The sequence below is a fragment of the Cervus elaphus genome, chromosome 6, assembly GCF_910594005.1.
Source record: "Cervus elaphus chromosome 6, mCerEla1.1, whole genome shotgun sequence".
Lineage (NCBI taxonomy): Eukaryota > Metazoa > Chordata > Mammalia > Artiodactyla > Cervidae > Cervus > Cervus elaphus.
In genome coordinates, this window is record NC_057820.1 from 1151915 (window position 1) to 1177509 (window position 25595).

General features: G+C 57.6%; 1 protein-coding gene and 1 non-coding gene across 7 annotated transcripts in view; both read left to right on the forward strand.

Moving 5' to 3' along the window:
• NSD2 (nuclear receptor binding SET domain protein 2) overlaps positions 1–24257 on the forward strand; it is a 69378-nt gene extending 45121 nt beyond the window's left edge. For 3 of the 6 annotated variants that reach the window (XM_043905969.1, XM_043905970.1, XM_043905971.1), the window contains exons 7-22: positions 1867–1985; positions 3944–4025; positions 5086–5210; positions 14015–14146; positions 14238–14361; positions 14855–15055; positions 15791–15970; positions 16255–16411; positions 16539–16744; positions 17577–17680; positions 18579–18848; positions 19835–19951; positions 21679–21820; positions 22046–22152; positions 22673–22877; positions 23213–24257. In XM_043905969.1, coding sequence (XP_043761904.1) covers positions 1867–1985; positions 3944–4025; positions 5086–5210; positions 14015–14146; positions 14238–14361; positions 14855–15055; positions 15791–15970; positions 16255–16411; positions 16539–16744; positions 17577–17680; positions 18579–18848; positions 19835–19951; positions 21679–21820; positions 22046–22152; positions 22673–22877; positions 23213–23484 — 2543 coding nt within the window. In that variant the 3' untranslated portion in view covers positions 23485–24257. Of the gene's footprint in view, positions 1–1866; positions 1986–3943; positions 4026–5085; positions 5211–7490; positions 12446–14014; positions 14147–14237; positions 14362–14854; positions 15056–15790; positions 15971–16254; positions 16412–16538; positions 16745–17576; positions 17681–18578; positions 18849–19834; positions 19952–21678; positions 21821–22045; positions 22153–22672; positions 22878–23212 lie in introns of those variants that run through there. The other 3 variants (XM_043905973.1, XM_043905975.1, XM_043905974.1) reach the window with 3 other exon arrangements.
• Positions 21473–21596, forward strand: LOC122696669. The gene has a single exon (XR_006341803.1).
• Positions 24258–25595: the final 1338 nt, after the last annotated feature.

Consider the following 25595-nt stretch of genomic DNA (forward strand, 5'->3'; position numbering starts at 1 on the left):
AGCTCACCGTGTGAGGAGGCTGGCCATGGCCTGGTGGTGGGTGTGGGCAGACTCTGGTTGTCAGTGTGAAAAAGTAAAGTGCCCCTTCGCCCTGGGCCCCCGTAAGAGGAGGGAGGATTCACACGGAGCCTGGGGACACGTGTGCTGCATCAGGCATGCCATCTGCGTGCTGGACGCCCACGCTGGGGACGGACACCCCTGATGTGGATGTAAGTGGCATGTTCGGGTGTCAGTTGAAATACAGAAGAAGCCTACGTCTCTTGAGGCTCGTTCCTGAGGCGCTTTGGAGAAGCCAGGTGCAGGGCGTGCGCGTGGGGGCCAGAGGCCAGCTCAGGAGGAGGGGGCCGCCCGCCCGTGTGCCCCAGTGACCCCACCCTGGTTGGCGGGCTCTAGACCCCACAGCACCGTCCAATGACACCAGTAGTAAACTTTGCTTGTGTGTGCAGAGTTGGTTGCAAATGCTACAGTTCAGAATAGCAGGATGTTTAGGATTTGTGTATTTTTTTTAAAAGGCAGACATTTACTAGACAGTTCATCAGTGCGTAAATCTAGGAAAGTGTTCCTTTCCAGTGACTGCTGATTTAAGAATAGGTGGGCTTTACTGAAGCCAGAGTCTCCTCACCCCTGAGGGGTGAGTGTGACCTGAATATCCGCTCTGTCACCAAGGACCGTCTGAGTAACGGGCAGGTGCGGTCCCTGCCCCCGGGATGTCCAGTGTGTTTGCCCTGCAGGGCCGATGCCCAGGACGCTGGGCCAGGCGCGGTGCCCACCGTCCCGTCCTGTCGGTGCTGGGTTCACAGGTGCCCCTCCTGCTTGTTTCCGTGAGAGATGCCCTGGCAAGGGGAGCGCCTCCCTTGATAGGGAAGGACAGTGACTTCACCACCCTGGGGGTTCTTTGCCTGGCGTGCAGATGCTGAGGGGTCCTGGCAGCTCAGGCCAACCTTGGCGCTTGCTGGTTCCCATCAGGCAGCAGCTCCGTGGCCCCACCAGCCACGGCTCTGCAGCCTCTCCCGGTGTTCCCTGAGGCCACCCGGCGCTGTGCGGGCCCAGAGCTCGGCGAAGGCTGCTCTGGGCGGTTCAGCCGGTCTGGGTCCAGCGCTGGTGACGCTGGCGTGGCTCTCCGCGCACACTGCCGGGCCTGCATGTTGAGCAGCGCCTCCGGACGCAGGGACCTGAGCCTCTGGTCACTGTGCCCCGCGGCCCCGGCAGGGCTTGAGGGCGACGGTGCCCTCCCATGGGATGCCGGTGAGAGGCAAACAGTCCAGGAGGAAACCCTGAATCTCTGTGATGCAGTCCTGCACATGCAAGTCCTGGGTTTGCATTGAGTAGACCTCAGCGTGCTTAGATCAGCCCTCTCTCTAGACCTGCACTCTCAGCCTACGTCTTACCTCTCTGTCAGTGCTGTTTGGACCCCTTAAGTCTCGGGTCAGGTGGTCACCCTGAGGACACCTAATGTGCACTGTCCACAATTGCTTAGAAAGTGCTTAGTTTGCAGATGGACGTGTTTTCCTTAAGATGCTTCTTTAAGGAAATGTGTTAAAAGTAGCAGGTCGTTTATATTTTTTAAGTTTGACTTAAATTCTACTAGTCTTTGAACGTAAGTGAAGGATTTTCTCAAATTCCTGGGTACATTTATGCTGTGTAACAGATGGCAGGATGCTCGCCTCTGGATGAGATCAGGGTTTCTGCTCGCCATGTGGGACGTGCCCAGAGCTGCACCTGTGACCCTTGGGGCCGGAAACGAGCAGGTTTCGGGGGGCCCGTCACAGCTGGACCTGCACCTGAGCGCGCTGGGCGGCTGCTTGGCGCCCTAGAGGGTGGTTTGTGGAAGGGTCTTCACGTCGGTTTCCCCATCCCCATCCCAAGGTAACTTAAATGGGAAGAAAAGAAACCACACAAAGAGGACCCAGGACCTGAGCGAAGACGCTGACGTTGAGGAGGCCCCCAGGAAGAGGCTGAGGACCGACAGGCACGGCCTGCGGAAGGTAGCTATGCCGGGCTGAGCCGCGGGGGTGTCCTTGGGGAGCGCCTTCCTGGAGGCCGCTGAGCAGAGCAAGTGTTTGTCTGCCAGGGGATTCAGCAGGTCTGAACACTGGTAACACTGGATGTTTTTGAGTCAGCAAAATCGCATGTTTAAAGTAACTCTTCAGTGAAGGCTGTGTTAGTCCATGTGTAAGTACTGAGTTGATAGATGAACGTCATAGTCCACTATCTGTGTTAGTCTTCAACAAGAAGTTGAAAAATCCATTAAAAATAGGTTTTATGTACTCACCCCGTTTATTAGTAATTCCTGTAATTGTGTACACAATCAGGGATACTAGGCAGGCTGTGCAGACCAGTTTGGTGCAGCAACAAGGTACTGATGTAAAGGCAGCCCCAGGACGTGCTCAGCGGGGGCTGGTGGTGTCCAGGGCAGGGCCGACTTGGGGCCTGGAGGAGCGCGGAGCTGACCGAGGCCCGGGCACTCGGGGAGCCGGGCCTGCCGTGTCCGGCGCTGGTGCTCGCGCGTGAGGAGCACGCGGGCCGTGCCAGGTGCTCTCTCGTGGGACCCAGGTAGGGTCGTCACAAAGCGAGGTCATGGCTGAACGTGTGTTTATCTAATGGTAGTTCTTCCAGGGTAGTTGTACTCTGATTTATCATTTTGAGTGTGACTTTAAACTGTCCTTTTTTGGCTTTGCTGTGCGGCTTGTGGGGTCTTTTCGTGGTGGGATGTGAGATCTTAGCTCCCCGACCACAGATTGAACCCAGGCCCCCTGCCATGGAATAACTAGCAGACTGCCAGGGAATTTCCCAAACTGTCTTTCACTGATCTGAATTGAGAAGTTGTTCTTTTTATTGTTTTATTTCAAAGACTGGAAAATAAATCCCATGTATTGCTCAAGCACAGAAATGTAGCCACCACATCATCTGTCTTATTTCTTTAAAGGTGTATTTGCAGTTCAGAGGAGCAGGCAGGCCCCGCCCGGTTCTCCTGGCTCGGAGAGCGTTGTCCCGGGGCCCTTGCTGGCTCCAGCAGTGAGCTAGCTAATGAGCCAGGTGACCCCCGCACTCAGCCGTCCGTGTCCAGTGACTAGGGCCTGGGATGAGGGTCTCCTCTGGCTGCTGCTTTGGAAGTGGTCCTTTACTGGCAACCACGCAGACACTGGTTGCTTTGGAATATTTGTATAAGTCATTTACCTGAAAAAAAGTGTGACCCCGGACTTTTGAAATATCAAAATTCATATTAAGTAGCTAGATAGAAATTTACTAACTAGTAGCTCAGGAAGTACTGAGTGATTTTAAACAGAGTGGTGCTGTTGGCTCGGTTTGTACGAAGCTCACTGAGCCGCCTCGTGTGTCACCCCCAGTGCGCCCTGAGCACTGGGGCGGCCAGGGCGCGTGCTGTGTGCCGCGCCTGCCGCTGGGTCCCCGCTGGGGTCCACAGCCTCCTGGGGCAGGGGTGCCAAGGTGCTGTCCAGACCACATTGTTATTTGAGCACTAGACACATGTTCATGATACTTCTTAAAATTCTTTTTTGCTATTCCGTTGTGAAATGTGTCTTTTGATGGTCTCTGTGTGTGAGCTTTATGTGGAGCTGGTCTCAAAACCGGAAACCATCAGTGAGAGGGTGGAGTTATCCCGGGCTTGCCCTCGAGTAGGAGGGTGGCTCCTCTGAGTCAGTCTGCTGCAGTCCGCAGACAGGGTGGGCAATGCACCGAGGAGGTCCCACGGGAGGGTCTTCAAGTGCGTAGGGTGGGGTGGGCAGGAGATCGGCCCCTGTGAATGGAGAGGGGTCGGTGGGCAGCCACGATGCGTGTGCGGAGCACGTGTCCACAGGAGCGTTTCTGCGGTACAGCTTTCCAGCCACTGTGTTAGTTCCCATTGGAGACTTTCTTTCTTTCTTTGCTTTATCTTTGTTCTTCCCTCCTTCTTCCCTCTCTCCTTCTTGTTTTTTTGTAACAGAGAGAGATGATCACTGACAAAACAGCCCGCACGAACTCTTGCAAGGCCCTTGAGGCAGCGTCCTCGCTGAAGAGCCAGGCAGGTAATGTGGTCAGCACTGCTGCCAGGCCCCCCGGCTGGGCTGGGGATGCAGCGCCAGCCCTGTCCTCAGGGAGCCTCCCTGGGGGCAGGGACGGCGGGTGAGCGGGAGGCCAGGCTTGGAGGCTGAGCTGGAAGGAGGTGCCCGTGCTGCAGGGCCCTTGCTCTGGTGGGAAATTCCTGCAGTGCTCAGCCGCTGCTCACCCAAGTTGCTCTTCTGATTTCTACTTGGCTTTACTGTCTTCAGTTTAAAGTCATATTAGAAAGGTGATTCAAATCAGAAATGTCCAGGCTTGTGACTTGATGGTACTAGCTGTTGTGGTAAATTCCACTGTTTTTAGTACCCAGTTTTCCATGTGTATTTGCTAAGGTGAAAGTAATGACTAATTATCTCTGTTACATGTGTTGAAGAAATTAGCTTAAAATATTTGGGAAAAATAGCTGTCAAAATAATAAAGAGGAACAGGCCACCTTTTTTTTTTTTTTTAACCTTTTCATTAATTATGTTTTTGATGTATCTGTCTGAAGAAAGCTTACCATCTCCAAATCTTAATTTCAAAGGAAAATAAAATTCAGAGTAAGAGAAGATTGAAAGTGGTTCTTTTCCTTATTTTGCATAAAGAACTATACTGGTTTTTAAAAGTTAACAGACTTTTTTTAAAAACAAAACAAAACAGGTATTTGTAAGTAGTTTGAACAGAGTAGATATTTGATAATAGAAAGAATTGATAGTTTTGAGTGTGATAGTGGTATTGTTACATTGACTGCCTTCTGTTCAGAGATGCTAACTCCTTGTGGGTGAGATGATCTGTCGGGACTTGGCTGCAGACAAACTGGCAGGGGGACTGGCACCAGGTGGGGGTGGGCTGGCGAGGCCCAGGCCGAGCTTCCGGCTGTTCACCGCCCAGCTCACCAGCCCTCATTGTCCCACAGCAAAGAGTTATTTAGCGCCCAGAAAATTCATCTTTAGAACTTCAGTTATTAGAGGGGTACTTTGAAAGGAGGAGGGAGATGGAAGGTTTAAGGTTTCAAACTTTATTTTATAAACCGAAATTATCTTACAGCCACGAAACACCTGTCTGACGCCTGCAAGCCCCTGAAGAAGCGCCACCGGGCCCCCGCAGCAGCCGCCACCACCCTCACCTTTAGCAAAAGCTCGTCTCCTTCCGCGTCCTTAACTGAGAACGAGGTAAAATCTTAATGAGGGTGGTCAGCACGAACTCATGTGGAGGCTGTGTGGTTGCCCACGTTGAAGTGTGGTAGAGGTCAGAGCTGATCAGTGAGCGCAGGTTCTCTGGGCTGTGTGTGCTTCATATAGAAACACGTGCACAGTATGAGTTGCTCATGCGTGGCTGCATTTCAGTATGGATGCATTTCATTGTGCTTGGAATCTGTCTTCAAGATGTTGGTCTGTGATGTTCCACACAGTCCTGAGCTGACTCGCGTTGGCGGACTGCCCGCGGGCCTAGGGCAGCCACCCCCAGGGAGGGCGGGCCGCTGTGTGCAGGCCCCGTGCGTCCGTGGCCACGGGTCCCCAGCTTCCTACTTAGCCTGGCGTGCTGTTCAGTGCTCGATGGCGAGGTGAGTCAGGACTGCCGTGGCCGTGGCCCTCCTTTCTGGGCCTGGTGGCCCGTGTTGTGGACGGAGCCGCTCAAGGCTCTTACACCCGCAGGCCAGGGCACCACCGTCAGGCCTGCCTCTTCGCATGACCAAAAACCAAACGGAGGCAACCTCCAGAAGGAGGTCTGGTCTTTTTTTGTGCAGAGGGAGTTTGGGATTCCCAGTTTCAGGACTGCCCAAGGAGCTTATTTTCAGGTTGAAGCGTCTGGTTATCTTGATCCCTGTGGTCCTTTCCTCGTTGTGGACATGAGTCCTGTCTCTAGAATGTCTTTGAAGAGACATTCACCTTGGGCTGTTTTGGGACAGGGTTGTAAGGCAGCAGGTGGGTCAGGAGCTGGCACTGCTGACGTGGCCTCCACTGCGGGCTGTGGTGGGGATGCTCGGGTGCCCGTGCCCGTTAGAGGAGGGCAGGCCTTCTGGGGCTAGGGCTCTGCTGGCACTCAGGCCGATGGGCAGCCGGGGGTGGCAGGGCTGGGACGGTGCCCTGCGGGCCTGTGTGGGCTCGGGCTCCCTGTCGTTGAGCCAGCGCAGGTGATGTAGTGTTTGTCCAGATACGGCAGTAGTCTGCCTCACTGGGGCCCTAGAGCTGACTGACACATGAAAAGGCAGGTTCCGTACAAAGCTTTTTCCTGTTTTCCTTGTCCACGTATCCTAACGTTAAATAAAAGGTGGTCTGCAGCTCTAAAGAAGAGGAATACTACAAGTTTCAGTTCTATAGACCGTTTCTCTTCAGTCAGCTGTTTTGTCAAAGAACTTTTTAATGAGTTTTTCTGGTTTCATACTTCGGCCCACTTATTTGGTGGGTTTTTTTTACTTCTACTGTTGAGCGATACCGTCAACAGAAACGCATGAGGTCACCGAGGTCTCATCTCCTGTTCCTCGTCATGAGTCCTGTGGGTCAGAGGTGTGGACCTGGAGCAGCGCCCCAGGATGGCGGGCGGAGGGGAGGACGTCTGTCAGGGGCCCTGGGTTGCTTCGGACCAGGGCGATCCTTGTCTCCCTGGCTCAGACATCTGGTCTGAGCTTGGGAAGACTGACGGAGCATTTTACAGTCATTAGACTTAATTAATTTTTAATTATTTGGAACTTCAGAAGTAGATAGGTTATTAAATACCTATATATTATGTATTAAACACATTGAGATGATACATGCATACACCGTTTTGCATTTTGAAGGTGATACATAGATTCCATGGTGTGCATTCTGTCCCTTACATAAAAACATTTAGATCACTAGGCTTTCTCTATCAGCCACTTTTGTGCAGCATATGTCAATCTCAAATTAGAGTTCATTTTTACAGAATTGTACTGTTTGTTAGAATTCACTTTAGGTGAGCTAGAAGGCTTGTGTGTGTCTGTGTTAACACGACTGCACTCCAGTGGGCATTCACAGTGTCGGCCAGGCTAAGTGCCTTTTTTAAGCACGAGAGGCACTATAGTGTGTAAAGAAACCCTCTAAGCCACTGACTCCGATTCCGGTGGGCCCTGGGTGACCATGGGACTGCTGTTGTCAGGCCCCGTTCGGGGTGAGTCACATGCCCTTTGCGTGTTTACAGTTTCTCCTTTCACTGCCATTGACTAAAATAAGGAGCTTAACAGGGTTGGTATGTCCAGACATCTTAGGTCATGCTGCGGTCTAAATTCCTCTCAAACAGGTGTGTGTGGCCAGTCAGGCTCACAGCAGAGCAGTCCTTCTGCAGCAGCGCTGCGGCCGGTGAGGACAGATGACAGCCACACGCTTGCATGGCAGAGGCCTGGGCAGAGTCAATGTGATATAAGTGTTTTGTAATTTCGTTTCTAATTCCCTTAGTAGAGCAAATTCTTATTTTTTTCGCCTTCACGGTAACAGCTTTTGTGGGAGCCACATCAGCCAAGCTGGATTTGAACTCAGCTGCTCTGTGCTGCACTTTACACGCGTAATTTTCCGAGATGTCTGCTGCAGGCGGCGCGCCATCGTGCACACTCGGTGGCACTGCTTTCACAGTCAGTTATGGAAGATGTGTGATAGTCTGTTTTACTGGTATTAATAACACACACAATGAAGAAAACAGATAACAAATGTTAAGACCAAGGTAAGATACCTAATCAAGGCCATTTAACCAGTCACATTCATCTCATAACAGAAACACGTTCATATTTCAGTGGTCGAAAGGGTGCCCTTGGTCAGGGGCTGTCCTGAGCCTGCGACAAGGACAGGACACTGAAGGGGTTCATTCTGTTAGAGGTCGTTTTTCTCCTGTAGTTCATAACTTTCTGAATTTTTATTGAAAAAAATGTCAGCATCTGTACCTTCAAAAACAAAGAACAAACAGCACACTTTAAAAAGAGTCCTGGTTGACTGTTCTCATTGCTAATGGAATGTATTCAACCCTGTAGATAGCAAACTAATTTCCAACATAAAAGGCAGGAAGACTTTTGATTCTGTCTTTTTTTACTAAACAGTTTTATTATGACACTAGCTGTAGTAAATTTATAGGAAAAACTGTCGTTTGCAATATCGCTGTGAACCATTTAATCTCCTGATTCAGTAACCGTTCTCTAGGGGTCCTGTCACTAGCTTACTCTCACCCACCTCTCCCTCGGTTGCTTTTGTGGAACGTGGGCCATCACATTAAATGTCTCAGTCTTGGGTGGCCACCTGGTGTGCCCCAGGGGCCCGCACGCCCGCATGGTGGGGAGAGGCCTGTGTGCCCGTCAGCTCACGGAGGCGGGGGGCTCTTCACTTTACCAGGCTCATAGCACTTGACTCATGCTGAGCAGACGCTTCAGATGTGTTTTACGTTTAACGACTTTCTCACTGATGCTTGTATTCTAAACCATTAAGTAATGTACCGCATGTAAAATACTTGGGGTGCTTGGCACCTTGCAAGGACTTAGTGGTTCGCTATTGTGACAAAAATGGTTATAACAATAAAAATAATAAAATCATCATCCATTCCATTTTTATCCAAAAGTATAAAGTTTGCTTTGGCATGCAAAGTGGTCCTCGGGACTGCACGATGCTCATGGGGCTGAAGTAGACCCAGAGGCAGTGTGTACTGGGCGTGGCCCTGCTTTGGGTGTGGCCTGAGGCTGGCCAGTGACCCTGCTCAGACATAGCGGGATGTGGGCCTCCAGGATGGTCGCAGTCACGCGGCTCCTAAAGGAATGGTGGAGGATTCCCCAAAACCAGTCACGAAATTGTAAAATGTCAAAAAACAGTGGTGTAAAAATGACCGAGTCCAAAAAGCCACCACCCAGAGTAAAACCTCCTCCTGGAGGCCTGTGACAAGAGTTAAGAGGCTCATGGGAGAGGATGGCTTGAGGAAGTTTGAGTTGTAGCCAGCCTGCCAACTGCCAACACGTGACAGGTGCAGTCAGAGTCGGCCACAGGCGAGCCTCCCTCTGATGGGGAGGACTCGGTGCGCCCCACGAGCAGCACGGAGTCTGCATCAGTGGAGTGGGGAGGGTGCGTGGGGCAGGCGTGAGGCCACGCAGTGAGCCTCGGCTGGGACGTCGAGAGGGTGGCCAGCGGGAAGGGCGGCTGTGTCTGCTCCGGATGCAGTGGCGTCTCGCTTTGGGGTGCTGGGGGAGCCAAGCTCCCCAGAGGGCGTTCTGGCTTCTGGAGGAGCTGGGTGGAAGGGGCTCCTGGTTGGAGAGGCCTTGGAGATGAGCAGTAGTGTGTGCGGGAGTGCAGATGGGCTGCGTGCTGTGTAACGTGGGCGGTCTTCACTTCCTGAAGTCAGAGTTACGCTGTTTGTTTCTGCCTGTTGTTGAGGTGAATCTGGTTACACTGCGTACAGGGTCCCTGCCGTGACCACCCCTTCCACACCCCACACCTGTGTTGGCAAAGTAGGAGACCAGAGGTGGAGGCCACTCCAGAAACAAAGGGGCCCTGAGATTGTAGTGCAGTGGCCCCCTGCCATCCGCAGGCTCCCCTCCTCTCTGCCTTTCTGTGAGACGTCCTCGTGGGGGTTAGGGGAGGTTGCATCTCACCACTCTCCAGTATCTCATGTCTCTGCACCTCCCAGCTGAGAGTAAACACACAGCAGAGGGTGTCTCTTGCAAGGCGTGTCCGCCCCTGCCCCACCCTTCAGGAAGGGTTAGACTGCACCCCAAGTGGTCTCTGGGAGGCCCAGCCCTGTGGTATTCATGGAAGTCCATGCAAAACCATAGGAATGTTCTAGGCGGAGTGCTCAGGTCCTTGGTGGGGGACAAGGGTGGCCAGTTCAAAAGGTCTGGTGGCCAGGTGGATGGAGCAGCTGGACACAGCGGAGGAAGGGCGGAGGAGGGGGAGGCCTGCCACCCCTGGGTCTCTGGGCCCAGCTGCTCGCCTGGACGCTGGATCCGGAGCGCGTGAGTCTGGCCAGACCAGGGCGGCTCTCACACCCACTGAGTCTCAGAGATGGTGTAAAGAAGAAAACAGACTGTCAATTAGTATCTAGATCCAGAAACATAAAAGGTGCCCATGTATGAGCTTAAAGTTAGGGTTCTCTCCCCAGAGACAGTTGTGAGTGGACGTTGGCCCCGCTGTGGCAGACGGAGTGCTGAGACTTTGTCCTTTCAGTAACAATGTAAGCGTTTTGAGTGCAGAGCGTCCTCCGCTGATCGGGCACTGCCAGCTTGGAGGGTGCTCCTGGAGGCTCGGGCAGGTGAGCGTGGCCCAGCTGAGCAAGAAAGTGGCCCTTCCCTGGAGGGGAGGGGGCGGCAGACACGACCACTGTGGTTTCGGCAAGTTGACTTGATTGACTTGACTTCCTTTCCATTTGGCTTCTAACGTCACAGCTTCTGAGACACATCTGTCTCCTTTAATTATCAGTTCACTGTTAAGTGTGTTCTGGTCAGGGATTTGTGTGTGTTCAGACTGGGTGAGAGCTACCTTGACTCAGCGTGAAACTGGCATTTATGCTTTTAGAATCAATAGTTTCATCACCTCAGCTTTTAAAAATCTGTGAACAGAAGTAATTTCTGAGGACTCAGTTTATCTATTAGATTATGAACCTAAATTATAGTTTTTTTGCTGAAAGAGTTGAAATACTACTGTATTATTAGAAAAGGCTTCTCAAAGTGCTCTCAAATCTATGATTGGCTTTCAGTGTTTTTTTCCCAAGAAATATGCTGACTCCTGTATATTTTAGGATATTTGGTCAGTGAAATTTATTTTCATCCTTCTAAGTACTGTTTTTGCTGTTTTACGTAGAATATTAGAAGTTACTACTGACTTACTTGCCAGTGGTGAGAGGTTGACCGTCTTCCACAGGTAGCTACCTGTGTTGGATCCACATTTACGGGTTTCTCTGGCCTCGGTGTAGGTGTGGGGTCTTTGCACATAATTCTTTAGTGCGTGTTTGGAAGCGTGTGCTAACCGCTTATTCAGGGCATCTTGCACCTTGCAGAAATGACGGGGTGGGGGCAACAGTGTGGGGGACTCGGGAGCTCGGCCTCTGCTGACAGCTGCCAGCCGGGCCTCCCCAGCGGCCCTCCCCAGTCCACTCTGCGGGTGGCAGCTGCTGGGGACACAGCTGGGACCACACCGGGTTCACAGGACATTGTAGAGATTCCTTTTCACCTGTGACGAGGGCCGGCCTTGAATGTGGAGTAGCAGCCCCACAACCTGCCAGGGCACCTTTGGGGGCTGTCGGGGCTCCCGGGGCCGCTGGTTAGACGGTGGTGTGAGGACAGGGCCAGGGTGTGTGCTCTCTCGACTCAGACCTGGGCTCGGGGCAGTGAGGAAGGGTCGCTGTAACACATGTTCAATAACTTATGTTTGCATTGTAGCACTTCAGGTGATGAATGACTAACTTATGAATTATTTTAATTCCACCCTAATACTTCACTGTGATGTCAACTTGGAAGACCTGTTTGAGATTAGTCTTTTGGTTTTAAGCTCATTAACGCTCCCCGGCACAGGAGTCCTATCACTTGTCAACCCTCACCCTCTGTGAACGTGCGTCTAGTGATCTGTTTCCCCCTTTACAAAAGCGTAACTCAAAAAAGTAATGTTGGTTTATAGAAATATGTTGTTCAAGGTCTGTAATTGTATTTAAACTGATGTAGTGTCAACTTGTGAAGGGATGTTTGTTAAAAGATTTGAACCTCACTGTGTAACGCTGTCCGAGCGTAGGGCCTGCCTGGGACTCCCGAGTCGCTTCTAGAAGCTGGTTCGCCTGTTCCCTAGGCACACGTGTCCGTTCGTGTCTCGCTGACGAGGCCCTGGCACGCTCCGGAGACCGCACCGGCCCACAGGAGCGTGTCCCTGCCGCGGGGCGCGTAGGTAGCGGGTGTGCGTGGGGGGCAGCTGCGCCCGCCGCCTGGCCCGGGGCGTCTCTCCTAGCGCCTCCTGTTGGATGTGGAGCCCACCCTAGAGGTCGTAGCCTGAGAGTTGGGACTGTGTTGGGACCGTGCAGGTGAATGTGTCTCCGAGTAAGCCCGGCCCTGGTGCCCTGGAGGTGGAGCTGCAGCCAGAGCCGGTGCCGCCCGCTCCGCCCTCGTGCGTCAGACCCCGGCCGGCGCGCTCCGCCCTCGAGCGTCAGACCCCGGCCGGCGCGGGGCCTTGGGCGCAGGCAGGGGCGCGCTGGGATGCCAGCGGACCCTCCCCGCCTGCCACGGACTGCACTGTTGTAAGGTCTGCTGCTGTGTGTGTACCTTAGAGCCCGGCAGAAAACGCGCCTCCTGTGTGTCTTGAACATTTATATTTCCATTCAAAAATATGTACTCAGTGTTTATTTCCTCAAACCAGACTTTGTTAATTTAGGAATATCTCCAAGTGGAAACGTGGTCACTTTTTCTGTAAATCTTAAATAAAAGGTGCTGTTCCTTCCTTTGACCCTGGACTGGTCTGTGTTTTCTGTCTTTCTCTCCGTGCATTTTTTTTCTTTTTTTTTTTTTTTAGCTTTTAGATTTGTTGCCGCCTTGTCGAGGGGAGGACCTGGGTGGTGGGTCAGGCGCCGGGCTTGTCCCCGGAGCCCCCGTGAAGGCCCTCCCACGGGTCGGTTTTCAGGTGGCCGCGTGGGGCCAGGGCCGGGGGACCGCTGCCCACCTGCTGCCTGGTGCCTCTGCAGACTCGTCTGGGCAGGGGCTCGGCCTGTTGGTGCCTCTGACGCACACGTCAAACGGGGTTTGCACTCAGGGCGTTCTGGCTGCCTTCTCTGGGGCACCAGTGTGGAGGAGGAGGCGGTGAGCCGTAGGAAGGGCCTCGGGCAACAGTGCCTGTCCACGCCATCTCCTTCCTGCGGGAGAAGGTGGGGAAATCAAGGGAACAGGCTGCTTTCTCTGGAGATGGGGCTCTGTCAGCCCTAGGCGCCTGGCCAGGCTGGCACGGGGGCTCACACCCGGCAGCCGCCCTCAGATGCCAGGCAGCCTGCAAACCCCAGAGAGGTCAGCACACCTTAACTCCGTGTTTCAAGTCAGCAGAAGCCCCTTTGTTCGTCAGGGTTTTTTCCTTCCGCTGCACCCTGTCATTTCAGGGAGGTAAACCTGGCGAAGTGCCACTGATAAAGCTCCAGAATTGGATGAACTGGCTGCCAGGGTTTATTTTGTTTTGTTGGTTTTTTAAAAAAGAAGAAACTTGGCCCGACTGAGTTTCTAGTTCTGTGTTCTTGGTAAATAGCAAGCCTGGGTCATAATTACTTGTTTCTGTGGTTATTGAGGTGACCAGGAAATTAGCTTATTACTTCTGCTCTGTTGAAAATTCAGTTTTTAGTGTTTATTTGCCTAACATCTGGTAAATACTAAATGTATTTTTTAGGCTTTAGAAAATTTGAATTTAAGGTTTCTGATTAAAGATTTATTGGTTTCTATCCATAAAGATTTACTGTTGCTGGTCTTGTGAGGGAAAGGCTGTGTCCAGCGGCAGGAAGGGGCCTTCGCCCGCCTCTCCCAGAGACTGCCCCCCTGCCCCTCCGCAGGCTCGAGGCCGTGGGAGGGGGTGGGCGGGGCTCTCGGTCTGTTACCGGGCGGCACGTCTGGACGATGGCCCCTGCTCTGGGGGAGCATGCGTTGTAGACACGCGTCCCGAGTTGCTGCCCACCCGACCACAGCCGGAGTGAGACGTGATTCTGCCTCAGAGGCCCGCATCTGACACAGTGTTGGCTGTGGACAGGTCTCTCTTAGCCTAAGATCACTGACCCTTTTTAGATCGGGTAAGAAAAGGCAAGCTCGTCGGCCCCCTGCCCGTCCTAACTCACCTGTAAAAGCAAACTGGGTTTTCAAAAAAGTTACTTCGTTTCTAAGGAACGTGGCGAGATGTGGCGCGCGTGCTCCGCACACCGTGACCTGGACACCAGGCGGGGGCCGCTCCCCGTGTGTGCAGGCGCGCAGCGGGCCCACGCCCAGGGGGAGCCGGCGGGGCTGCTGGCGGCCACTGTGAACTGTCGTCCGCCTCCTTCCTCCCAGGTCTCGGACGGCCCCGGAGACGAGCCCCCGGAGTCCCCGGACGAGAGCGCGGACGAAACCCAGACCGAGGCGTCCGTCTCTTCTAAGAGGTCGGAGCGGGGAGCCACAGCCAGGAAGGAGCACGTGTGCCAGGTGAGGTGCAGGGCCAGGGGCCGGGGCGGCCTCCCTCCGCCAGGCCGGCGGGCGCGGGGAACCCCCTGAGCCTCCGGCCCTCTCCCCACAGCTGTGCGAGGAGCCGGGCAACCTGGTGCTGTGCGAGGGCCCCTGCTGCGGCGCCTTCCACCTGGCCTGCCTGGGCCTCTCCCGCAGGCCGGAGGGGCGCCTCCTCTGTGGCGAGTGCACCTCAGGTACGCCCCGCCCCCCGCGCGCCCCGCCCCTGGCGCCCCGCCCCCGGCGCGCCCCGCCCCGCCCCCGCCCCGCCCCGCCCCCGCCCCGCCTCCCGTGCGTGGTCTCTGCCTCCTGGTTAGCTGCGCCGTCTGGGGAGGGGTGTGGACGGCCCATGCGGCTGAAGTCATCGTCCACCTCCTCTTCCCTGGCCGGGCCGAGGGTGTCTGGACTCCTCGGAACGGTCCAGTTGTTGAAACTCCCGGCGCTGGCTGTGGGGCGCCGTCCCTGCTAGTGCTCACGGGTCGTCCCCTCGGAAGGAGATGGGGAGCGTTTCTTGGAGAGCCCCTTCCTGCAGCTGCTCGCCTGTTGGAGGGCGCAGCCCCTCCCGGGCAGCCTGGTCAGACCCCCGGGGGCAGGGCCCCTCGAGGGCTGACAGGCTGGAGGAGGAGCAGAGCCAGCCCCGAGGCGTGGCGGCTCAGCCCCGCTCTGCGCCCCTCTCGCCCCGGCCGCCAGGGATCCACTCGTGCTTTGTGTGTAAGGAGAGCAAGAGCGACGTCAAGCGCTGCGTGGTGTCGCAGTGCGGGAAGTTCTACCACGAGGCCTGCGTGCGCAGGTTCCCCCTGACGGTGTTCGAGAGCCGGGGCTTCCGATGCCCGCTTCACAGCTGCCTGAGTTGCCACGCCTCCAACCCCTCGAACCCAAGGCCATCAAAAGGTACAGACGCGCAGAAGCTCCGCGCGGGTGTGACAGGGTCCCAGCCGTCGAGGGCGGGCGGGGGTGTCAGGCTTGTCCCCGAGAGCTTTGCCCCGGCGTAGGTTTAGATACCTTCTGTCACTGACTGGACGCGAGTGGGGTTACGGTTTTTCTTGCTGTTTTCCCTTTTTCCTGCCCTAAATGTCATTCTAACGATTGCTGACTTTAGAAAAGGGAGCCTGAGTGCTTTTGACAGATGTCATTTGTTCCGGTTTTGATGGGCCTCATGTGTGAGGACAGCATGTTCAAGTCCAGTCCCATCTGTGTCGTGCTGTGTGGCGTCTGGGACTCAAGGGCAGTGGGTGTCTGCTCCCTGACACCAGCGGTCCTTGGCTACGGACGTGTGCTCCAGGGGGCGTCAGGCCACGTCTGGAGGCGTTGGGGGTCCCTACTGGTGTGCACAGGGCTGCCCCCACGGGCCCCCGCTGGGCCCCAGTGCCCAGGCTGAGAGACCCTGGTTGACCTCATTTTAGAAAAAGAGCACTACGTGCTTGGCAGTTTTCTGACACCTTGTTGAGTCACCATAGTCTCAAGGAAATGTGTCTTCACAGTGCCTAGTGACATTCTTACCCTCCCACCCGAGTCCCTGCTTTCTTCCGCTGCCCCTGGGGTATTTCCGCAGCAGCGTTGTGAGCCTGCGGAGGCCCAGGCCCGGCTGCCCCGCTGAGGTGTGGGGTGTGGGCGTGTCCGCTCCAGGTAAGATGCTGCGGTGTGTCCGGTGCCCCGTCGCCTACCACGGAGGGGATGCGTGTCTGGCCGCGGGCTGCTCGGTGATTGCGTCCAACAGCATCATCTGCACGAACCACTTCACTGCCCGGAAGGGCAAGAGGCACCACGCGCACGTCAACGTGAGCTGGTGCTTCGTGTGCTCCAAAGGTGAGCCCCCTGGCCCCCCGGCCCCCCGGCCCCGCGCAAACTCGTGGCTGCTCCGGGCTGTCCCGGGGCCGCACGCCGAGGGCCAGCCGTGACACCTCTCCAGCCCTGTCCACCCTCTGGCTGCTCGTGTTTGCCCACGTAGTCGCATTCGTGGTCTCTGAGTTAACCATGGCGTGTCACAGACTCAGGGGATGGCTTTCACGGTGAAAAGAAAGCGTGCTCCTGTGTGACGCAGGTTCTGGGAGTCGGGGCGGGGGCTGGGGCTAAGGGCGCCCTTGTTGCAGGGGGGAGCCTGCTGTGCTGCGAGGCCTGCCCGGCGGCCTTCCACCCCGACTGCCTGAGCATCGAGATGCCGGACGGCAGCTGGTTCTGCAACGACTGCAGGGCCGGGAAGAAGCTGCACTTCCAGGACATCATCTGGGTGAAGCTCGGGAACTACAGGTGGGGGAGGAGGCGCCCGCCCGCCGCCGCGGTCACTGTCTTCTTTTCCTTTACAGAGCTGAACGCACTGAAATTCTGTCACTGTCTCTGAAGAGTCTGTGAACCCTGTTTTTAATATTTATAATAGATGGTGGCCGGCAGAAGTTTGCCATCCCAAAAATGTCCCCCCAAATATTCAGAAAATGAAGCACGAGGTTGGAGAATTCCCTGTGTTTTTCTTTGGGTCTAAAGATTATTACTGGACGCATCAGGCGCGAGTGTTCCCGTACATGGAGGGGGACCGGGGCAGCCGCTACCAGGGGGTCAGAGGGATCGGAAGAGTCTTCAAAAACGGTACGGGGCTCCGCGGGGCTGGGGACGGTGCTCGGGGGCCTCTGCTAATCCTGACTGCGTTTCTATTGTTTGGTTTCTGTGGGAAGCGCTGGACGCAGCATTCTCTTCTAGCTGTAGCTTACATGTTTGTGGATGGGTTTGTTGAAGCAGAGGACAAGATGTGACGTTTAATAAGTTTCCTAACCTTGTTTGTGGTGACCTCCACTAGCGTGCATCAGAGCTCTCTTCAGGAGGCTGTCTTAGTAGTAGCTTACAGGGATTTCTCCCAGCTTGCCTCACGTGGGCGGGAGCACGCTGCAGTCCGCGGCTGCTGCACCAGCTCTCGGGGCTCCCTTGACCCGTCAGCAGTCGCAGAGGCGCCTCCACCACACAGCCGGGCAGGGGACAGAGGGGACAGAGTGCTGGGACAGGGGACAGAGTGCTGGCCTCGCTTGGGGGACACAGGGGTCAGGAAGGGCGGCACGTGAGGGTGGCGGGGCCGTGGAGCCTGGGCACTCACCCCCTGGGGAGGTGACCCCCCCCCCGCCCCTGCACATGGCCCACCCAGGTTTCTCCAGGGTTGTTCAGGAGAGGTGGGCCAGGCAGGCGGCTGGGCAAGGGCAGGGTCAGCCCCCATGCCAGAGACCCTGCAGAGCCCCCCGGTTCTTAAGCTGGCCGGTGGTCCTGTGCCCCTGTCTATGTGGGTGCCATGTGGCCTCCTCCTGGCTTAAGGAGACTAGAGACAACGCTTAGCAGAGAGATGAAAGTCTAGACAAAGTCATTAACATACAGACCGCAATGGGTGGACGTATCTATTTGTTAAAATCTTTTACTGGCATTTCACTGACTTTAGCACTGCAAGAAGCCGAAGCCCGTTTCCGTGAAATCAAACTTCAAAGGGAAGCCCGAGAAACGCAGGAGAGCGAACGCAGGCCCCCGCCCTACAAGCACATCAAGGTGACCATCCTGGCGGGGCTGGGCTCCTCCTGGACAGCTGCGCCAGGCGTCCTAGGCGGGGGTCGATGCTGTCACTGGCCACGTGTCCTCTGACTCGAGGAGGACAGGGTGCGGGCAGGGCTTCTGCACAGGAGGTCTGCGCTCAGCCTGATGGTCAGCCATAGAACCACCATGCTGGCCAGGCTGCCTGGAGCAGGGGGCGAACGGACAGGCCCTCCTCCTGGAGCACTCGTTGCCACCAAGTGCTGGGGACAAGCCCAGATGGGAGGTGGTTGGCCCAGCCAGGGCTCGGCCGGGGCTCCCGGCCCAGACGGACCTTCAGATGGTGCAGGCAGTGAGCGGGTGGGGCGGCGGCTTTGTTCCCATGTGCTGCCAGCCGGCACCACCAGGGTGGGCGCCCGTGCTCCACCTCGAGGCAGGTCAGGGGCTCTGTCTTGGCTCCCCGTACCTGGGCTGTGGTCAGCATCTGTGACTAAGGTGCATTTAGCCTTCGCTTTGGGATGAGTCCCCTGGAATGGAATTATGGGGGGCCCGAGGGTGGCGCTGGGGTTCCCGAGGCTGTTCCAGCCCCTCCGGCCCACCCCGGGTGCCAGTGAGCAGGTGCCTCTCACCGCAGCCTCCCGGCTGCCCTTCCTGCTCTTGTCCCCTCCTCCCCTGCTGCCTTCCTGCGTTAGCTCTGAGCTCAGGAGGCCGGGCGCTGCCCCGCCCCCTCCTCCTGCACTTCCGCTCCGAGGAGAGGGTCCGGTGGCGGTTCGCCCCTCCTGGGGGTTCTCTGGAGCACAGTGCCGCCTTGAGGTGGCCCGGAGGAGGGGCCGGGAGAGGGGATGGGGGAGGGGCCGAGGGAGGAGGGGCTGGGGGAGGGGCCGGGAGGCTGAGCGCGGCTCTCACTCGCCCGCAGGTGAACAAGCCCTACGGCAAGGTGCAGGTCCACACGGCGGACATCTCCGAGATCCCCAAGTGCAACTGCAAGCCCACCGACGAGAACCCGTGCGGCTCCGACTCGCAGTGCCTGAACCGCATGCTCATGTTCGAGTGCCACCCGCAGGTGTGCCCCGCGGGCGAGTTCTGCCAGAACCAGTGCTTCACCAAGCGCCAGTACCCCGAGACCAAGATCATCAAGACGGACGGCAAGGGCTGGGGCCTGGTGGCCAAGAGGGACATCAGAAAGGTGTGTGCGCGCACGTGTGTGTGTGCACGTGGTGTTAATGTGTGTGCATGCCTGTGCATGTTGATGTGTGAATGTGTGCAGCGTGTATGTGTGTGGATGTGCACATGCATGTGTGCATGCATGTCAGTGTGTACATGTATGGGTGTATTGATGTGTGTGTGCATGGATGTGCATGCACATGTGCGTGGGTGCATGTGCACACGTGTGGTGCACGCACATGTGCATGTGTGTGCGTGTGTTCACGTGTGTGTATGTGCGTGTGTGTGTGTGTGTGTGTGTGTGAGTCCAGGGCTCACTCACCTCTTCCTCCTCCTAGACTTCACTTGCTCATGTTGCTTTCGCACTCACTGAGAACAGGATTTCAAAAAGGGTTTCTGAGTTGTTATGATTGAAGATTATAAAACATTGAATGGATGTTTACCGAAGTAAAACTGAAATTCCACGAGTCCGGCCTTCTGTCAGAGTTCTGACGGCAGCCATTGGGAAGTGAAAGGTTTACTGAGATGGGCGGCAGGAGGGTCGCTGAGCAGTGTTGTGGAGTCACTCCTGCGAGGCCGTCCCAGGACAGGGCAGGCAGGGCCAGGCTACCAGGGAGACACAGACCACGCGGCGTCCGCATTCAGGCTGCTTGCCACGGCTGACCCTAGCGGTGTTGAGAAGGACAGAGAAGTCGGGAGGTGCTTGAAGGACAGGTGCCCCGGCCCCGTGCGTCCCGCCCTGACCCCTGGCTCATGGGCTCTCACCGGCAAGCCTGGTGGTCTGCACCCTGCTGTCCGCTGGGGCAGGCGACTGTTGCAGTGCCTGGACACGGGGCGCTGGGGGGCGGGGGCCGGTGTGTCGCTCCTTCCCGGGTGCTGAGGGAAGCGCCTCACTGACAGCCTTGAGAGTGTGTGGTCGCCTGACTGGCGAGCGGGCAGGGATGTGGGGTTCCGGGGCTCCGCCCGGCGGGGGCTGCTGCTCACCGCGTGGTGCCCTCTGGCCTCCAGGGGGAGTTTGTGAACGAGTATGTGGGCGAGCTGATTGACGAGGAGGAGTGCATGGCGAGAATCAAGCGTGCGCACGAGAACGACATCACCCACTTCTACATGCTCACCATAGACAAGGTAACGGGGGCGGCTCCCGCCCGTCTTGCAGGAATGTGCTCCGCCGCATCTGCTGGGGCCGAGCACCCCGCGCAGAACTTCTGGGAGCCCCGTGTATCCCCGATGCGCGCAGGGGCACCAACAGTCCTCCCGGGGCCAGAGAGGAGGACTCGGGAGGTCACCCTCAGGGACTCGGGGAGACTCCCATAGTGTCTGTTCCTTGTCTTAGGCCCACGTCCATCAGCAGTGGGGACATGTGTCCTCTGCGGGGCCCAGCGCTCAGGCGGTGCTGAGCTGGACTGTCACAGGAGGGGGTGGAGGAGAGCAGGCTCATCGGGAGCAGCGCCCTGCTGACCAGCCGTCTCTGGGGGCTCTAGGGGACACAGCGATCCCAGGAGGTGGCCGATTTCCGCACCCCCTGCCATCTCCCCTTCTTTTGGGGTGTGGTGGTGAGGGAGGTTATTTTATTAGAAATGAAAACCCTCGGCCTGTGCCTCCCTGTGTTTGAGAGTCTAAACTTGAACTACTTGTATCTTGTGAGAAATGCCAGGTTGATCACTTGACACACAGATCAGTCCCTGAGGTGACTGTTCACTGAGGGCGCCTCCTGACACGGCAGCCCTGCCAGCCCGCCCTCACCTTTCTCCCGCGAGAACCAGAGGAGGAGCCCTGCCCCCTAATGTGCGCCCGCAACAGAGCGAGGCCTCTGTGCGACGGCCTCACAGAGACTTGGCTCTGCTGAGAATTTGGGACAAGAAGCCCAGATCTGAGAGAGGGCATTAAATACGTTACAAAATGGTTAAAACCTTAAAAGGAGATTTAGAGACACAAAAGATACTGAGGAATACATCAGGCGTATTTGATAAAACAGTTAAAACTGGGAGTTAACATAAATGCAGTGACATAAACCCAGTGGATGGGCTAAGAAAAATTAGATGGTGACAGGGGAAGTCACTGCCACAGAAGAAGCTCCCAAGAAACTGGACGCAGCAGGTGGGAGAGGCGGGGAGAGGCGAGAGGGACGCTCCACGGGCGTGAAGGGGAGACGGGGGCCTGGGGGGAGTCCTCCAGGATCTGTGTGACACGGGCCATTTCATGGATGAGCCTGACCAAGTTTCTGAGCAGGGTAAATAAAAATAAATCTATGCCTTTATATGTTGTTTTAAAAAAAACAAAACTGTAAGATGCCAAACGTTGTGAAGACTTGGAAAGCAAGCGAGGGGCTTCCCCCGTGGCCCCACACTTGGGATCTGTCACTGCCGAGGGCCTGGGGTCTGTCCCTGGTCTCGGAACTAAGACCCCACAAGTCGGGCAGTGAGGGCCCTTCCCAGGCCGGCGGAGAAGAGAAGGGCGTTTTCTCGGAATGGCAGTGGGACGGCCAGCCTCCCCCGCAGTGTGCGGTCACGTGTCCTCTGACCCGTTTGCTCGCTGCTGGCCTGGCTGGACCTGCAGGCGGTCTGTGTCTTCAGCGGGTCCGTCTTGCCCCCATCAGTGTGTGTGTCTAGGTGGTGGGGTAACCCCCGACCTGTCCCTCCCTGCCGCCCGCTCACCAGCACTTGGTCTCTCCACGTGGTGCTGACCTGCCCTCTGTGAGCCAGAGAAACAGGACTGGTTTGGGGGTGTCCCATCCGAGCAGCCGTGGGGGACCACGGTTTCCAGTGCAACACTGCTGTCCGCGTGGGGCAGAGCCTTGGGTGAGCGCTGGATGCGCCGCGGGGGCCCCGTGACGCCCGGGTTGTGCCTTGCAGGACCGCATCATCGATGCCGGCCCCAAGGGGAACTACTCCCGGTTCATGAACCACAGCTGCCAGCCCAACTGCGAGACCCTCAAGTGGACGGTGAACGGGGACACGCGTGTGGGCCTGTTCGCCGTGTGCGATATTCCCGCAGGTATGCTGCGTCGGGCCGCACTCGGGGCTCCCGGCCGAGGGGCAAGCAGAGGACCCCGGCCCAGGCCGCGTAGCGGGTCAGGAGTGCGGGGTGGTGGAGCAGTTGTGTCTTGCTGGGAGTGTCCCCTTCGCAGAGCAGACTGGGAGGCTCCGGGGCTGCCCCCACAGCTGTGAGGCTCTTGGGGAAGACGGGAGGCCACGTCCCCAGTGCTGTGTGTCCTCGCAGGGACAGAGTTGACCTTCAACTACAACCTTGACTGTCTGGGCAACGAGAAGACCGTGTGTCGCTGCGGAGCCTCCAACTGCAGCGGCTTCCTCGGTGACAGGCCGAAGGCGAGTGACGGCGGGAACGGGGTCTGCGGGGCACAGGCAGGCCGCCGCGGAGCATCACAGGGTTGGGGGCGCTCACAGTCTGGGGCCATGAGCCAAGGCCAGGTGCGGTCAGGGCGGGTCTGCTCCCGGGCCTGGCGCCCGCACCCGTGTCCTCAGCATCCCGTGACTGCCGCCCCACCTCCCCGGGCCTGCATCCCAGCTGCGTGACCGTGAGGCCCGCAGCAGCCCTGCTCCCTGCGGTGCCAGCAAGGGACACTGGCCCCCTCCCGAGGATGCTGGGTCACCGCAGGTGTCCGGCCTGGAGCTGCAGTGTGCGGGCCGGCCCGGCCTGGCCCGGCTCTGGTGTGTTCTCGCGTCCTGAATGAGGTCCTTCAGGGCCCGGGCGCACCACGTGGGGAGCAGCCCGTCTGCCACGTGGTCCTCAGGCAGACGGGCCGCTGCGCCTGCACCCCCGGTGGCCCCCGCGGCCCTGCCGGGGCTCCCAGCCCCCGTGCTGACTGTGCCGACTTCCCCGTTGCAGACGTCGGCACCCTTGTCCTCGGAGGAGAAGGGCAAGAAGAGCAAGAAGAAGGCCCGGAGGCGCCGCATGAAGGGCGAAGGGAAGAAGCCTTCGGAGGACGAGTGCTTCCGCTGCGGCGACGGCGGCCAGCTGGTGCTCTGCGACCGCAAGTGCTGCACCAAGGCCTACCACCTGCCCTGCCTGGGCCTGGGCAAGCGGCCCTTCGGTGCGTCGCGGTGGGCGCCCGGGTCTCTGCGGGGCGGGGGTGGGGACAGGCCGACATACAGACGGCGGTTCTCCAGACTGAGCGGAGCGCCTTCACAGGTGCACCTCCGAGGCAGGGCCCCCAGAAGCTCGGTCCAGCTACAGCCGGTCCTGGGAGCAGCTGGGGAGGCTGCTGGCCTGGGCACGGACATGGGCTTGCGTGCCCACCAGGCCTCTGAGCACCAGCTTTAGCTTGTCTTCCGTCTTATGAGTCGTGTGCAAAGTTGGGCCCGTCTCACTGGAGTGAGAGCTGACGTGAGGCCCGGCCCTGGTGAGTGACACTCACTCTCCTTGCAGGGAAGTGGGAGTGCCCTTGGCACCACTGTGACGTGTGTGGCAAACCCTCCACTGCCTTCTGCCACTTCTGCCCCAACTCCTTCTGCAAGGAGCACCAGGACGCGGCAGCCTTCAGCTCCACGCAGGATGGGCGGTCCTACTGCAGTGAGCACGACTTCCGGGCGGAGCCAGCTCGGAGCGCCAAGACCGAGCAGCCCTGCGCGGGGCCCGGCAAGGCCAAGGGGCGGCGGCGGCGACGGCGGTGTTGGCGCAGGGTCACGGAAGGCAAATAGCGCCTGGCTGGGGCTGGGTCCGACCAGGGGTGCCACGAGCGGGCGGAGGGCTGGGCCTGGCAGCGGCGGAGGCCCCCGCCCCCGGCCCCCCGGCACAGACGCACAGGCCTCCCCGGGAGGGAGCGCCCCACCACTGAGCCATCTCTGCAGCACCCGCTGCGCCCGCACTGACCGTCCGGGCCCCGCGGCTACCCCGCGTGGCGCCGACGTCCCAGGACAGACAGCCTCACTACACAGCACCACAGCCACACTTGAACCTCAACTCGTCCGTGCCCGCTGTTGTTCTAGGCCAAATTTAGGATTGAAGATTAACTGGCACATGAAATGCGTTTCTCTCACCGAGGGGTAGGGTAGTGTTTCCCTGAGGGTCTCATCCCATCTTCATGACGTTGCCCAATCCCCGCCCGCCCGCGTCACTCAGGAGAGGAGCCCAGGGTGGGGCCTGGCACGGACCGGGACCTGCACGCCTTGGGAACGGGGTTTTGACTGTTGCGCTTACGAAACAGCTGTATGGTTTTTTTTTGTACTAATGTGAAGTTTTTCCTCAAAATGCTTCTTTTCCATCCTAGAAGCCAATAGTATAGCGTGTGGCTCCCTGGAGCGGCTCCGTCTGTGAACCTGGCCCCACAGCGGGCCTGCAGCACGGGCCTGTGGGCAGCTCCCCGAGGGGCCCTCACGCTGGGAAGCGTTTGTGGATGGTTTGGTTGGTTTATCTTTACCAGTTTCTGGCTTTTACTCTCAATATATTTTTGCTAAACTTGTTTCACAAACTACCACCGACTGCAATGCTTGTTTACTGATGCGTCCCGACTTCCCGCAGCCGCAGGATGGAGCGGTGGCCATGGCCCCGCCGAGGAGCCTGGGCTGCCTGGTGCTGGGCCTGGAGCTTGAGGGGAGCCTGTGTCCGGACAGCCCTTTCGGGCCAAGGAGAGGCCGCCTGGGCAGGGGCGGCGGGAGCCGGGCTGGGCGGACGGGCTCGGCGGGGGGCACTCAGGCTGGGCCGCCGGGCGTGGGCACCTGGCCTTGCGACAGCCGTCTGATGCCCTGGGGCGCCGCGTGGACCTGGGCCCCAGGCACGAGCCCAGCAGGAGCCCCCTGCCTGCCCATCTTCAGGCGAGGGGAGCGGCCACTCGGCAGGTGCTGTTCTCTGACCCCTTCACTAAGACCATGCAGAGGACGCCTGTCCTGCGGTTCACACACCTGCCCCGGGAAACCGCGCCCGAGGGTGCCTGTTTCTCTCACCATCCCACCTCGGAATCGTGGGGTGTGCGGTCCACTGATGAGCCGTCGGCAGGGGGTGGGGGTCTCTGCAGCCGACCCCCAGGAAGCATCTGTTCCGGGTCCCAGGCTCCCGCGGCCTCCCGGGCACAGACCAGGAGCTGCTGACCGAGGTATCCTATTGGCCCTTCTCTGGTGACCCTGGGACGAGTGACCACGTGGGACCAAAGGCAAAAGCAGCTGCGTCCTCAGCGTCCCCGCCATCTCTGGGGGGCTAGGGGCATTTCCGTGCAGAGCTCTCAGACTCTTAGGAGTACTGGGTGGATGGAGGTCACCTCCTGAGGCCCTGTGCTTGGGGGCCAGGCATGGCCCTGCCCTGCAGAGCCGGGCCTGGGGGGCGGCCCCGTCCTCTCCTGCCGGGGGGGGGCCTCTGCCCCCCAGAGCACCGCCACTGGTTTTGCAGTTGCTTTTTCACTTTGGGAACAGGTTAACTTATTTTTATATTTGACAGTAGTCAAGTTTTGTGATCTTTGAGTCACTCTGATGTTTCCAAATTCTTTTATGATCTTTCTGAAGGAAATACTGGAAAACTTACTTTAGATGTGGTTGCCCTCTTTCCAAAAATTACTATAAACTAATGAGCAAATAACACTAAGTTTTGAGAATCTCTAGAAGCCGGTTCACAGCTCTGAGCAGAACCCGGGCCTGGAGAAGCAGCGAAGGGCCTTCCTGGCAGGGCCCCGGCCTCCCTCCGCAGAGGCCTCTGCCCCAAATCAGAGGGGCGCTGGACGTGGAGAATTCGGTCTTCTCTGAACCTCAGCCTCAGTCCTTGGTCGTTAACATGAGGCAGAAAAGAAAACAAAGCTGCCCGAAGGCCTCAGGACTCAGCACGG